General features: G+C 38.9%; 1 protein-coding gene and 1 long non-coding RNA gene across 3 annotated transcripts in view; one reads left to right on the top strand and one right to left on the bottom strand.

Moving 5' to 3' along the window:
• LOC133514277 (uncharacterized) overlaps positions 1–14,628 on the bottom strand; it is a 29,180-nt gene that overhangs the window by 13,796 nt on the left and 756 nt on the right. The window contains exons 2-4 of one of the 2 annotated variants that reach the window (XR_009798759.1): positions 14,031–14,254; positions 11,672–11,846; positions 11,059–11,147 (exon numbers count right to left, since the gene is read on the bottom strand). This is a non-coding gene — a long non-coding RNA (uncharacterized LOC133514277). The remainder of the gene's footprint in view (positions 1–11,058; positions 11,148–11,671; positions 11,847–14,030; positions 14,255–14,628) is intronic. The other variant, XR_009798760.1, reaches the window with a different exon arrangement.
• LOC133514274 (extracellular serine/threonine protein kinase FAM20C-like) lies at positions 6,696–14,340 on the top strand. Its single transcript, XM_061845825.1, has 10 exons — positions 6,696–7,129; positions 7,238–7,416; positions 9,937–10,015; positions 10,087–10,179; positions 10,751–10,866; positions 10,954–11,134; positions 12,760–12,869; positions 13,033–13,114; positions 13,599–13,658; positions 14,039–14,340. Exons 1-10 carry the CDS (start codon positions 6,696–6,698, stop codon positions 14,292–14,294), a joined length of 1,590 nt encoding a protein of 529 aa, XP_061701809.1. The 3' UTR covers positions 14,295–14,340.

The raw sequence follows: 14,628 nt of genomic DNA, 5'->3' as shown, positions 1-14,628 counted from the left end.
TTAGCTCACTTGGATCATGCGCTCAACTCTCAGTCATTGGGGATTTGTGATTGCAGGAATAATCTTGGGTGTGTGCAAGGTTGATATGAGCAAGATGATCATCAAAAGCACAGCAAACAATAGCTGAATCCATAGTAATAGCCATTCTGTTATTAAAAATAAATGGTGATAAGGAGGTAAGAAGGATAGAGAGAAAAGATAGAGAACCGTCGTGCATTAAGGGAAACTCCATGGCAGTCTAGGCCTATGGCAGCATACTGAAGAGGTGAGCCAGGACAAGCCCGAGTCCACTCTGATTATAAGCGTCATCAAAAAGGGAGACTTTAGGTTTACTCTTGCAAAGAGATTGGTTGTCCGCACTCAGGACTGCATTGGGCGAATGGTTTCACTGGAGAAGAGCCTGGCTGCTAGAAGATCTACCTCATATTGTACTTAGAAAAACCTTTGGAAGGGCAAGTTTTAGGAGCTTTCTACTCGGTTGATAAGAAACCACAAACTCTGTAAAGTACGATGTTGCATGACCATGTAGCGCTTCGTATCAGGAGAATTCAAAATTCAACTGTAGAAGTTTATAATGCGAGTTTGAATCTAAGATATTTCCAATCACAAATTCACAATTCTCTTACAAACTCTTTGCACAATGCTTTCAGTTATCCGCTACAAAGACAGCATATCAGTTCCCCTCTCTGAAGAGTTGCTGACAGTTAATGAAGTAGTTCATATTTTCAGTGAACGTGAACTAAATTCATTTCAGCCTGATGAATGCTAATGAGAATGCACTCATTCTGGTAGCTGTGAATGGGATTCAAACTAAAGTTCATGAGTTAATACCTATGCTCAGGAAGCTCACTAGAAGATGTTGTACAAGGACATGTGACTTTCTTGTGTCATTTGATTGGTTAACTAGACTTAAAACGTCAGTCGTGTTTAAATTGAATTGGAACAAACAGCACCCCATGTAAAAGTCAAAGTCAAAATAGGTGAGAAGTCAAAAAGTCAATCAATATCATTCAATTAAAGCACCGAGAGAAATTTTGAAGATTGTACAAAGTAAAGTATCTTTAATTCTTAACAGCAGAAGCGGTGAAAGTGTTTTTCCTGGTCTCGTCAACTGTGACTTATTGAAACCAGGTCCAGAGCGCACAAGCAGAACCTCGGGCCGATGCGCTCGTATGGTAATAATAATAATATTCAGAAATTACATCTGTGTGTGGATGTGTGGAATGGCTCTAGCCGCCAGCATTCAAGGACTACGAAACAGGCTACGACAACAGTGGACCCCCTTCCCCTCCAACGGCTCTATATGATTCAGAGAACTAGCCTATTTAGACGTTTAGAATAGTGAATTTGGCCAAAAGGCATGTATGCTGTATCACTGCAAATGTGATTAGCATTATTATCTGTAGAGGCAGATTTTTAATAATTATTTTTTTATATATCTTGTTTTGGATCCTATTATGGGAAACCGTGTGCGCCCTTGAAGGAGCCGCTGAAATTCAAAAACACTGAAAAGGTCATTCAGATTTGATAAAGTATCCCTTTTGTAGCCTTCACTGACATTGTTGATTAAAAACTCTCTCCCTTATAATTCCCCCTGCTTTCTCAATTTGCTTTCTACCAATGTGTCGACTGCCACCTGCTCTAAACATCGACGCACGGGTTAAACTCACAACAGCGTTCTCATGCTGCAAGATTAGATTGTTTTGCAGGCTGTCACCTTGGAAATAATGAGATGTAGAATGATACAGAGCATAGGGGATGTGCAGAAGTGATGTGGAAATGAAAAAATTATCCACATGGGAAAACAAAGAATCCTAGATTATAATTGCAGGGTTCAATGTCCGCAATGTTTACGATGCTGGTTTTACATATAACTGGCATGCTTCACACAATGATCGCACTACTACTTGGTATTCCATGCCAGTTTCCTCGTACTCGCCGTCTGTCTTAACACCTCCTACATCTCTCCTCCCCTTCCCTTGCTTTTCTTCACGATTAGCATTGTGCCTACTTTATACCATTTGTTCCTGTTGCTCCAACCTGTTTTACATCACCACTTTACCATTACCCTCTGTCTTTTTGTCTCTCATCATAACACCTGTCTCCTTACACTCTCTCTCTCTCCCTCACCATATCAAATATTCATGGCCATCCATACTGCGAGTGCAGCACCCACAGGAGTCAATGCGTTCACAAAGATCGGGCCTTTGAGGTTTGACAAGAGTGAAAAAGAGATGGTGACAGAATGGATGCCCCAGGTCTGGAAAGGAAAAGAAGTGGTGCCAACTAACCACATACAACTTTCATTTGCACTAAACAGTTAATTTTTTTAAATCTCTATTTCATATATATCCATCCATGCATTTTCCAAGCTGCTTATCCTCACAAGGGTCATGGGAGTGGTGTAGCCTATCCCAGCTAACTTCAGGCAATTGGCAGACTACACCCTGAATTGGTTGCATTGATTTTATTTAACCTTAACAGGTTTTATTGTTCCATAGCTTTTAAACGGCACAGTATATCTGTGCCCTTCATTGTTTTAACTACTCCCTGGATTTCTCTTCCAAACTCACCCTCTGCATGCAACCACCACAAACCAACCGCAAACACCTGTTTGGAAAATCCCTCAGGGGACAGGTGGGTAATATGGTTGCTTCCCTGAATTGCTCAGTCATTCACAAGCAAAGATGGGGTCACGGTCACCTCTTTTTTAACAAGTGTCTGAGAAAATACTCAAACCGTTCAAGGAAAAATTTTCCTCTATGTACAATTACAACAAATTTAGGGATTTCATCACCTACGGTGCATAATCAAAGGTTTGGAGAATCTGCAGAAATCACTGCATGTAAGCGACCAGGCCGAAAACCAACGTTGAACGCCTGTGACCTTGGATCTCTCACGCGCCACTGCATCAGAAATTGACATCACTGTGTATAGGATATGAGCACATGGGCTAAGGAATGCTTCAGAAAACCAATGTCAGTAAACACAGTTTGCCGCAATGTCTGTGAGTGCAACTAAAAACCCTATTATACGAAGCAAAAGCCATTTTTATCAACAACACCCGGAAATGCCGTTGGCTTCTCTGGGCCCGAGCTCGTCTATGATGGGATGATGCAAAGAGGAAAAGTGTTCTGTGGTCTGATGACTCCACATTTCAAGTTGTTTTTGAAAATTGTGGACGCCGTGTCCTCTGGGCCAAAGAGGAAAAGAACCATCCAGACTTTTATGGATGTAAAGGTCAAATGCCAGCCAATGTGATCGTATGGGGCTGTGTTAGTGCCAATGGCATGGGTAACTCACACATCTGTGAAGGCATCATTACTGCTAAGAGGTACATAGAGGTTTTGGAGAAACATGTGCTGCCATCCAGGAAATGCCAACACAAACACAATGGCAAACCACATTTTGCACATGTTATAACAGTGTGGCTTTGTAGTAAAAACTATGCGGGTACGAGATTGGCCTGGCTGCAATCCAGACCTGTCTCCCATTGAAAGAACGATAATGCAGACCCCAGATTGTTGAAGAGCTGAAGCTGTACACATCAAGCAAGAATGGGAAAGAATTCCACCTATAAAGCTTCAACAATTAGTGTCGTCAGCTCCTAAATGTTTATTGAATGTTGTTAAAAGGTGATGTAACAGAAGTAAACATGACTGCGTCCCAGCTATTTTGGAACGTGTTGCAGCTATAAAATTCCAAGTTAATGATTACTGTATTTGCTAAAACCAAAGTTATCAGTTTGAAAATGAAATATCTTGTCTTTGTAGTGTTTTCAATTCACTATGATTTGCAACTCATTGTACTGTTTTTATTTGTTTAACAATGTTCCAACTTCATTGGAATTGGGTTGGTCATTAATGTAGCATTTTTACTGCTAAAATATATATTTTTTTAAAAAAATCTAATAATACAATAAACGGGCCTCAAATGCAAATACACTATAAACTCTTTCAAACATTCACATTTTCTATACTGGTTATCCTCACTCTAATGCCAAGAATTCCCAGAACCTGTAGGATTCCTGATAGTCCAAGGTGTTCTGGTTTCCCTTTTCAATGATATATGAACACAATGTAGTTTGTGATGGTGCAAAATAGACAGATGGAATTGTTTCCTTTGAAATGTGTAAGGACAAATTATTGGCTGATAAAAGGACACTAACCATCAACTTAAAAATCTGTATGCTGATATTTATAGATATAGATTTATAGATATAGGACGACTGCATATGAGAATCTCTTGTACAATAATACATGGCAACATGCAGACAATTTATGTGACAGAATGGAATCAAGCACACATAGCAAATACTTCACATTTCACTCTAAAATGGCTGATCTGATTCTGGAATGAGTTTGTATTACTGTCCTTGGTTTGCATTTTGGTGTTGTTGCCTACTTGCTTGGTGGATATAGTATGAGCGGCCAGCAATAAAGTGTCAAATTATGGGTTGTTTCCAAACAAGCTCCATTAAACAGCACCAGCTACGAGGAGCCCACCAGACCTTGGATTGTTTTGTGCACCATTGTAGTGTAAGTGCAAGTGTAAGGCTTTAGATGACAGAATAGATGACAATGAAACATCACAACTTCAAAGATACAGCATGTTTAAACAATTAATAGTGCCACAAGTCCGATGAAAAATACAGTGTTTAATGACATATGGGCGCAACTGGTTAGACCGCTGGCCTCACAGATCTCAGGACCAGGGTTTAAGTCCCCGCCTGTGTGGAGTTTGCATGTTCTCCCTGTGCCTGTGTGGATTTTCTCCAGGCACAACGGATTCCTCTCATGTCCCAAAAACAAGATTTAATTGGACACGCTAAATTGCCCTGAGGTGTGATTGTGAGTGGGACTGTTGCATGTCTAAATGAGCCCTGTGATTGGGTGGCAACCACTTCAAGGTGTACCCTGACTCCTGCCCGATGATAGCTGGGATATCCAGCATTCCCACAACCCTTGTGAGGATAAGTGGCTCAGACAATGGATGGATGGATGAGATATTGTTTGTTCATATGTAAAATGTGACTAATTAAAAAAATACATTAGGTATCCAGTATTGATGGACAGTTTAGAATTTGAAATGGTTAAACAAACATGAAAATGATCCAGTCTGATTGATCACATTGTACAGCATATATTGACCAAAATAGTTTATAATATGTTTGTACACCCTAAGTGTGTAATACCGTATAATTTGCTGCAGATTTGAGCACCGGCTTAGTCTTCTGAGACCTGCAACAACACTCATTATACATTCAGACCCAAAGCAGTTAGCTAATTAACTGAAACATATAGTAGTTAGGTGGCAGTATTAAACACACTGACCTCTTTTTAATCCTTAAGAACAAGAAATGCTGAAAGTTACAAAATGAATCATGAGCAATTTTTTTTTTTTTTTTTTTATAGATAATGGATTTTCATGAGCTAGATGTGATGATTACAGACCAAAGAAAACAGTGGAATAACAGTTATTTTTGCATGGTGTTGACATTGATCACATTTCTTATTGAAGATTTTCGCCGAAAACCATACCAAATGTTAATTATTATACCTTTATTACACAACATTCAGTGTTGTCCTTTTCATAAAATAAAACCTCAAACCGATAATATTTAGTGTTACAGTTAGAATACATTGTCATACTCATGGTGCAGCCTCTGCTGTTTATCCCTGCATCGATTGGCAAACATGCTTAGAAATCATTTGTTTGCAGGTCACAATGACACAGGTCAGTGCAACGTGCTTCTGTTTGAATTGAAGTGTGCCATGACAAACAAACACGATTGCTCACCATGGCAGAATTTTAAGAAAAATCAGATATCTGTCTCATTAGCCGAGGAAGTAGGGGAACAGAGAGTGGAAGAAGAAATAAAGGTCTTGAAGGGAAAGAGATGTAAGTAATTGCTTCTGCCTGTGGTACCCAAGGGAATATGGGAGCAGCAGGTTCAATAATTTATTGATTTTTTTGGGGTGAGCTTTTCCGTATCTCATGCAAATTATATATATATATATATATATATATATATATATATATATATATATATATATATATAGACTTAATTAATGTCTGGGTTACTCATCAAGTAGAATCATGTCAGTCTTAATCAGCGGATTTACAATTCATGTTTACATCTGTGTGTGAGCTTATTGTATTGATAGATATAAAAGCTAAGAGATTTACATTACCATACTTTATATTAAAGTCTATTTAGAAATTAAATCACTTGCTCCAGGCCTCACCCAACAGATTTAAAATGGAATTTAATTCAAATCATGTCAGTCTCCGCATTTACACACACAATATTCCCCATACAAGTATGAGCAACACGAAAGTAGAGGTTTCTGGGCTGGTCCACTATTAGTCTCTAGACCACTAAAATAGATGATGCAAGTCGCCATGGCAACAACAGAGACAGTTCTCACAATCAGAAGCTGTGTAAGGTCAAACTATTGTGTAGTGTTTCTTTACGTACTCAGGGTGAAAATGAAATCCGCTGTTGTGGCTCAGATCAATTCCGTGCTGATCTAACAACTTACAGGAGAAAATAGAATAGTTCAATCAAACACTTAGTTGGGGGAAAAAAAAGGAAATATTTCATCATGATTAAGTTTGAAGTAGCCAGGTCTCAAGTATCCATTTGGTTTTCAAGTGTTTCTCCTTCTTGTCTTCCCTCTCAATTTTCCAGCATGGGGAGACGGAACCTCGGTCCATCCCCTCGCTCTGTTTATCTTTTCCTGGCCTGTCTGTCCCTTGCTCTGCACATCATTCTGGCATTCTTTTGTCTCAGTGTCCTCCAAACAGCTTGTGTCCTTCCCAATTCATCTTCCTCCTCCTTAAATCCAAGAACAGATAGCCAGGAGCATCCGCCCGTGTCCTCCTCTTCACCTAAACTATCAATAAGTTCCCAGAATGATGCCATTGGCACGGAGAAGCAAATGACAGGCACTGGAAAACCAAATCAAGTCATCGAGGGGGCCTCGAAATTGGAGGCACTTTTCAAGCACCCACTGTACAATCTGCCAGAAGTAGGGTTGGTAGAGGAGGACTGGCTGCTGAGGGTTAAGAAAAAGGAGGACGTGGGTGGTGGCATGGAGGAAGACATCGATAGCGACAGTCATTGGTGAGTGCCATACTGGAAATGTTCAACGGATATTGGACTTGACCTCATAGGGTCTTTAAGGTAAACAATATTGGCATGATGTTTCACCAACCAATGTCAACCTGAAAGGCAGAGTACGAGTCAAGAGAAAGGCTACGACAAAGTCTCTTGGACCAGCGACGCAGAAACGCACCCACCCTGGTTGCGGTTTCACTTGGGCATTACCCGGTGGAAACTATACAACAGAAAGGACGTCACTGTGGCAAATCTGACTCATTACTTGGCAACGCAACACATCCTTGGAGCGGGTGAGAAAAAAAAAAAGTTGTGCAGTGATCACAGGTGAGAGGTGAGAATAAACCTCATAGTGAAGAGTGACATTTTTTTCCATTGTATGTCGCTCACTCTATGCGCTGTGTAATGCATAGTTATGATAGCATCCATCATTTATGCCTCAAATGCAACAAGGAAGTGAAACAAAGAACATAGTTTGATGCACCAATTGTACTATTATATTTTAAACAACATTGCATCATCAGATTCAGTAAATGCTTGTTTAGTGCCATTATCCTCTCTTTAGCATTAAATGTTTGGTTGTCATTTTGGTTTAAAAGCAGACAGACATAATTCTGCACTTCACTTGAGAAACCTGCATTGCTCAACAAAGCAAGAATAAATTTAGCAGCTGACCTAGCTGTTAACCATGATGGTCCCAGTAGTGCTTAGTTCTCATCCAATTATGATAATTCAGTTTCTTCTTCGTTAAACAGAAAAACAAAGTTACCGCCATGCTTCTTATTTCATTTGGACTCATACAGCATGCCTTTATAGAAATGGGTTTAGTCTGTGATGGAGCCAGAAGCAAGACAGGGAAATCACAGTTTTTTTATTTATTTAAACTTAATGGAGACAGTAAACTGTGCCAAAGTTTGCATTCAGAACAGGGAGCCCTTCGGAGACTTTTTAGAACAAAAATAAAAGACAGCCAGACCCTTATGACAAAAGTGTGCAAGATGAAACTGCAGGATCCACAATTAGACTTCACTACACAGTCCACTATATACACACGATATTAGAATTCTATTATTTGGTCATCAAGGAGTTCAAATTATTGCCAGGAATAATTAGTCCACAGAGCCAGACTGTTTGGAATATCACTGTATCAGAAAAACACACATCTCAAGCACATATTCATGACTGAGTATGTAAACAAAATTTGTGCTTGTTGATTCCGGGCCCCATGCGCACACATTCAGCAGAGTGTAGAGTACAGTGAATTATATATTGAGAAGTGTATTATGCAATGAAGATTAAAGCTACAAGCTGACTTTTCTGTTTAGCAGTACCTTTCCTTTACGCCTAAAACTCTCTGATAGACCTAGAGAATTTGGTGAAAGAGTTCTGTACAGTCGGATTCACGAATACAGTGGATACAAAAAAAAATAAAAAAATACACCCCCACCCCTATTCCAGTGGTGGGTATTTGTGATAAATTAAAAAAAAAAAAGACAAGTATAAATAATTTCAAAATATTTTCCACCATTAATGTGACCTAAAAACTACAATTTATCTTGTCAACCGGTGGGAGGAGTAAAACTAAACAACTGAGATAATGTGGTTAACTGGGTATGTGGATGTCTTCAAAATTAACATTCACATTCAAAAGGAGTGAACACATACCTGCCACCATTTAAAGTACCTCTCATTAAACACAAATATTCAAATGTTCTAATGGGTTTTCCTTGACATTATTGTAGTCACATCTTATTGCACAAGATGGGGTTGGCAGAGAGCTTTCATATTATTAGAGGAATCTCTTTGTTCCAATGCATCAGAAGAAGGGTACAAAAGAATTTACAAAGTAGTGACAGTCTTCATGAGGTGTAGAAAACTGGATGCCCCGCCAAATGTGAAGAAAATAGAAGAAAATTTGTTGGGTGGACTGCCAAGAGGAAGACAGCAACATTGAATGAGCTGCGCTTCCAAACAGCAATCAATGCTCGCACAGAATTTTCAGGCTTCTGCTTGAAAGCAAAATACATAAATAGATAAATAAATAAAGTCACAAAAAGCCTAACCTAACTGTTGGAGTTTATTTGGTTTTAAATCAGGGGCACTTTAAATCGTGGCATGTGTGTGCCGACTCCTATTTAACAATAATTTGAAGGTTATTGGTTAATGTTGAACACTGCCACACCCCAGTTATCAGAGGGTGTGAAGATTTGTGCAACCACATTATCCCAGTCGTGTATTTTTACTTCCCCTCTAGAAAAGATTCCTTTCTGAAATTATTTATATTGGTCATTTTTTTAAACATCACGAAATCTGTCATTTGGCAAAGATCCTGCAGACTTTCTATCCAATCTACAATAAAGGAAAGCTAAATTATATGAAGATGTTTTATTTGTCAAGATTATATTTTAAAATACGAATCATATTTGACATGTGGAAACTGAAGCAATCTTTTTTTTCCAGAAAAACGCACCTTTGTGCAAAGAATATTGATGTTTGGCAGAGAACCCAGGGAAATGTCTTGATTTGCTAACTAAACTATTAACTAAAGACGATTTACACATACTGTGAACAGGGGTTAAAATGTCAAAATTATTTTTTAAAAGTGATACAAATATTCAAGGAAAGGATTATTTGTCTGAATCTATGATTTATTGCCAAGAGGTCAAACTGTGCACTCGTCATCTTTGCGGTTAGAAGATGAGGAAACATCCGAATTTGAATTGTTAAGACTCCAAATTTTCCACACAATGAATGTTGTGATTTGTGTTTTCAGGGTATGACTCAATCAATACTTATATCTGTCTACATTCCAGTTCAAAAGTCCGGAGGCACTCAGCTCAAACTACTGATATCTTTCCCAAACTATGGACAAGCTCTGCTCAAACCTAGAAAGTAAGCCCATTGTGTCATAATAATAATGACACCCAACGTTCAACTCAGCATGAGTGTTTTTCCTGTTCTAGACAATCTAGAGAAGCAGAGACGGATGTGAACCTCTTTTACTTCTCCGACTTTGAAAGACACAATGCAGAGATCTCAGCTTTTCACCTTGACAGGTACCAAGAAACCAGTTCTCTCTGAAGCTTCAACAATGTTGTGAAGTGAAAAGAAACCCACTTGTGTAATTTACCCAAACAAAGTAGAGGCCCTGATGTGAAGACGTTCCACTTGAATCCGTTCCAATTCACCTTTGTGAATTTTAACTGCTGCCACGGATGAATGACATCAAAGCAGATGTCAATCTTATGATGGCAATGGATCATTTCTATTTCCTAAGGGAAGTAAAAGTTTGGAAATCCCAACAGACCTGAAGTCAGCTCGCACCCTCAAAAATAGTGTTCACCTCAGAGATTCAGTCACAATGCAATAAATGAATAGTTCGTAATTAGTGGAACACGAATACAGCTGGACTGATTTCTGTGAAACTTTGTTAAAGTCTGTCACATTGACCAAGGAAGAAAATGTTGATGTGAAAGAGTTGAGAGAGCAAACATAACTGCCACCTACAGGAGATGTGTGTTCTGCCTCAATGGAGGTCTGTGTTTTTTCAGTGTTATCCATTAATTAATTAATGTATTTATTTATTTATTTATCATTCTGATCTCTCTGTGTTGTTCTGTCTCTCAGACTGCTAGGCTTCAACCGAATCCCCCCAGCGGTCGGTCGTCTCATCAACGTCACCAGTGAGATCAGAGAGATTACCACAGACCGCAAGCTGTCTCGGACCTTCTTCACTTCCCCTGGTATGCTCCCGCTGTGGGATTTTGTCTCCCTCACACTGAAGCCACGTTAATGTCCAACCTCTAGAATGCATCTCTTTCTCCCCCTAGCGGGGAACGTGTGCTTTCACGGTCAGTGCGACTACTACTGCTCAACGGAACACCCGCTGTGCGGTCAACCTCACTCACTGGAGGTATCTTTGGCGGCCATGTTACCTGACCTCAGCCTTGCCCCGCGCAGGTCGTGGAGGTCGCCATGGAGACGATCATACAGTCGCACCAAACTGGCCAGGTGAGTACTCCACCTGTCAGAAAGTAGAACTTTATCACCTTGCTATCTTTTTTAGAGCAATACAAATTGAACTGTGAACATTTTAGAGGCCTTTGAAAATTATTTAGGACTCACGGCACAACCCCAGACAAAAACGTCACAACAATGTACATTCACTGAAATACAGTAAAGATATTTCCATTTCCTCATAAATGTACCTTCTCAGTTTGACATCAGGGCCAGTTTATCTGAATACAAAGCTATTATTCTGTTGTATAAATGGCGCAGGTGGATAATGATAGAGAAATTCACAGCAACAATAAATAATCCAACAAGGAGTCTGCTGGGAGGATGTAAATTTAATGAAACATGCCAGCAAGGGTGAACTGAACAAATGAGAACCTGGGTCGATGTGTCAAACAATGAAATTGGTCTGTCTCTCTTATAAAAAAAGGCAAAAGGAAGTGAGGCAGTAACTGGCAATAAACGTATAGCCGTCCAAAAACATTGATTGGGTGAAATGCAAATACTGGGAACACAATGGGGTCTCTGTTTAACCTCAAAGAGAGTGGTCTCTCCAAGACTCTTCCAGCGTTTGTGGAAACAAGAGGTGAGAATCTGTCTTCTTGTCAGAGTCCAGTATCACAGTAGGGTGTGTGTGTGATATAGGGAAGAAGGTGAGATCTATTGAAGAAGCTCGGCATGGGGCCGTGGACTAGAGGCAGCAGATGGGCTGGAAGACACACAAATGTGATTGAAATTCTTCTTTCTTCTATTTAATTATAATAACTAATATTTTCCACTTCAACATGCAAGTAAAGTGTACTTTCTGCCATCTAGTGGAAGAGCACTTAGTTTATTTGCCTGCACTCAAGTGAATAATAGTCAATTATCAAAAACATTTTTGATTTAGTTTTACCCCTGCTAAAAAAAATTGTGTAGAACATTTCTAAAAAAAACTATAGAACTTTAGGACCCAAGTCTTTTAGAATTTCTATAAAAACATTTTTGTTCTGTGGAAATTCTATAGAAAATCACAGCAAAGGTTCTACAGAACAAAGTGTTCTGTACAAATTCTATAGATTTCTGGAGACATTTTTTTGCAGGGACCACTTTGCTCACACTGTAATGAATGTGTTCATTTGTTGAACTTCTACTTAAATGGTGGAATCTTGAAAATTAATCATTGTATGCTAAAATACTGTTAAAATATGGAATTATCAAAAATTATTGGATATGCTTTGCACCATTTGCATCACAACAAATTTATTTATTTGCCTGTCATATACCTCTAGCTTTTTAAAGGCATATTAAATAACTTCCTTGAAAAATTAATTTGCTACACTGTAGTTGACGCTATTACAATATTGAAGCCAATGTATAAAAGAGATGCACATCAACCGAGATGAAGCTAAGTGTTTGAAATAGCAGTAAGAATTGTTTTTTTTTTTTTTTTGCTCCTGGGCAGTCCCCGTATTTGTGACAGACAATAAACATCTTTATTACAGCCAGCGTATTGCATTATTTTAAGTTTTAATTCCTCAAATGTCCACATACTCTATTCCTCTCTAGGTAGCAAAATTTGAAATTTTCCTTGGTAAATTTAACCCCTTCATGTCTAATGTTGAGTGCTCTTGTTGTGCCAGGTGGGAAAAAGACTCAACCTACTGTGACACCGTCAAAAAGACGCCTCCTTACAACCATGGCAACAGACTAGTGGATGTTATAGACATGGCCATATTGGACTTCCTCATGAGTCAGTTTTTTCAGTTCAATATTTTTTTTTAATTTAGGGGGATATGCATTGCAAACAAAGCCATTAGGTTTTTTTTAATATTCAAAAGTGGTCATGAACAATGACAAAACTTGACATTGCATGAATTCTGTGCTAACAAAGTCTAAATGGATATTTTTTTAAGGCAATATGGACAGACATCACTATGAGACATTTGAGAAATTTGGCAATGAAACTTTTCTTCTTCATCTGGATAATGGACGGGCGTAAGTACATATTGTTCCGTCAATTATACATCAGCTAATATTATGATGAACTTGTAGTCAATATGCAACAACGAGTCACCACACCTTTGACATCAGATTGCAAACATTAATTTTGGATTGGCATTTGCCTACATTTTCTACATTGTGTTATGTCAGTGTTGTATTGAGCAGAATACTCTGTTTTCTATAGCTTAAATGGACAGTAGCTCAACTTTTACAAGTAGTGGCACTATGTTCTCATTTAGACTGAATTAACATCGAACATTTTGCCTCCATTGCTTCAATAGATTGAATGGCATCCAACCACATAATTTACACACATATATATATATATATATATATATATATATATATATATTTATTAGGTGGTCAGTGAATATGAAAAATGTTTTCCTATATTAAATACACTGAGGTCTAACAATCCTTGGTAAAAAGCTATGCTTTTATGCAGTTAATTAATAGTACTTGTACTAATATTTTGCAGATTTGGACGTCATTCTCAAGATGAGCTATCAATTTTGGCTCCCTTACAACAGTGCTGCAGGTAAAACTTAGTGTGCATGCTTAAAAGTGCAAAAAGTATGCACTTGATTCACTATATTGGGTCACCTTGCTCTTAAACTGACAAAAAGTGAAGAAAAGATGGATTCTAAATGTCTCTTTAAGGATCGCTGTCCATTTAACGCCACTCATGTTGTCTTGAAATCCCAAGCATGACTTACTGAACTGAAAAGAAAACAGCACTGCCAAAACTGCTCCCACAAAGTTGAAAGTGAATTGTTTGATCAATTTTCTTCATTGTTTTTTGTTGTTTATTTTTACTTTGAGAAAATATTGGGATCTCATTCAAAGAGGATACGTGTAATACAAATACGGGCCTTTGAATGGATGCATGTTTTACTTGCTTTCTTCCTACCTGCACAGAATCCGTCGCTCCACCCTCCTTCGGTTGCGTCTGTTATCCTATCCGGAATTCCGCCTTAGTGATGTCATGCGGCAGTCGCTGGCCCAAGATCCTCTTGCAACTGTCGCTCCCCTTCTGTCAGAGCCACACCTTGCTGCTTTGGACAGACGCTTAGCAACTGTACTGGAAGTGGTGAAGAACTGTGAGGACCACCGGAATGACGTCGTTTTCGATGACTTGGGAAGATACGAAGTAGATGAGCATCAAATAAAATAAATCCAAAACAGTTTTCTGACTGATTTATTAAATCCATCCATTTTCTCGATCACTTATCCTCATTTGGGTCGCAGGTGTGCTGCAGCCTATCCCAGCTATCTTCGGGCAGGAGGTGGGGCACACCATGGACTGGTTGCCAGCCAATTGCTGGGCACATTTAGACAACCAACCATTCACACTCACATTCAGACCCACAGGCAATTTAGATTCTTATGCCAACCTACAATGCATGTTTTGGGGATGTTAGAGGAAACTGCAGTACCCGTAGAAAACTCCTGCATGCACATTGAAAACATGAAAATTTCACAGAGGTGTGGCCGGGATTTGAACAGCA

This window comes from Syngnathoides biaculeatus, chromosome 16, assembly GCF_019802595.1.
Source record: "Syngnathoides biaculeatus isolate LvHL_M chromosome 16, ASM1980259v1, whole genome shotgun sequence".
Taxonomy (NCBI): domain Eukaryota; kingdom Metazoa; phylum Chordata; class Actinopteri; order Syngnathiformes; family Syngnathidae; genus Syngnathoides; species Syngnathoides biaculeatus.
Note: the sequence above shows the minus strand (reverse complement) of the source record. Positions and strands in the feature narration are given on the sequence as shown.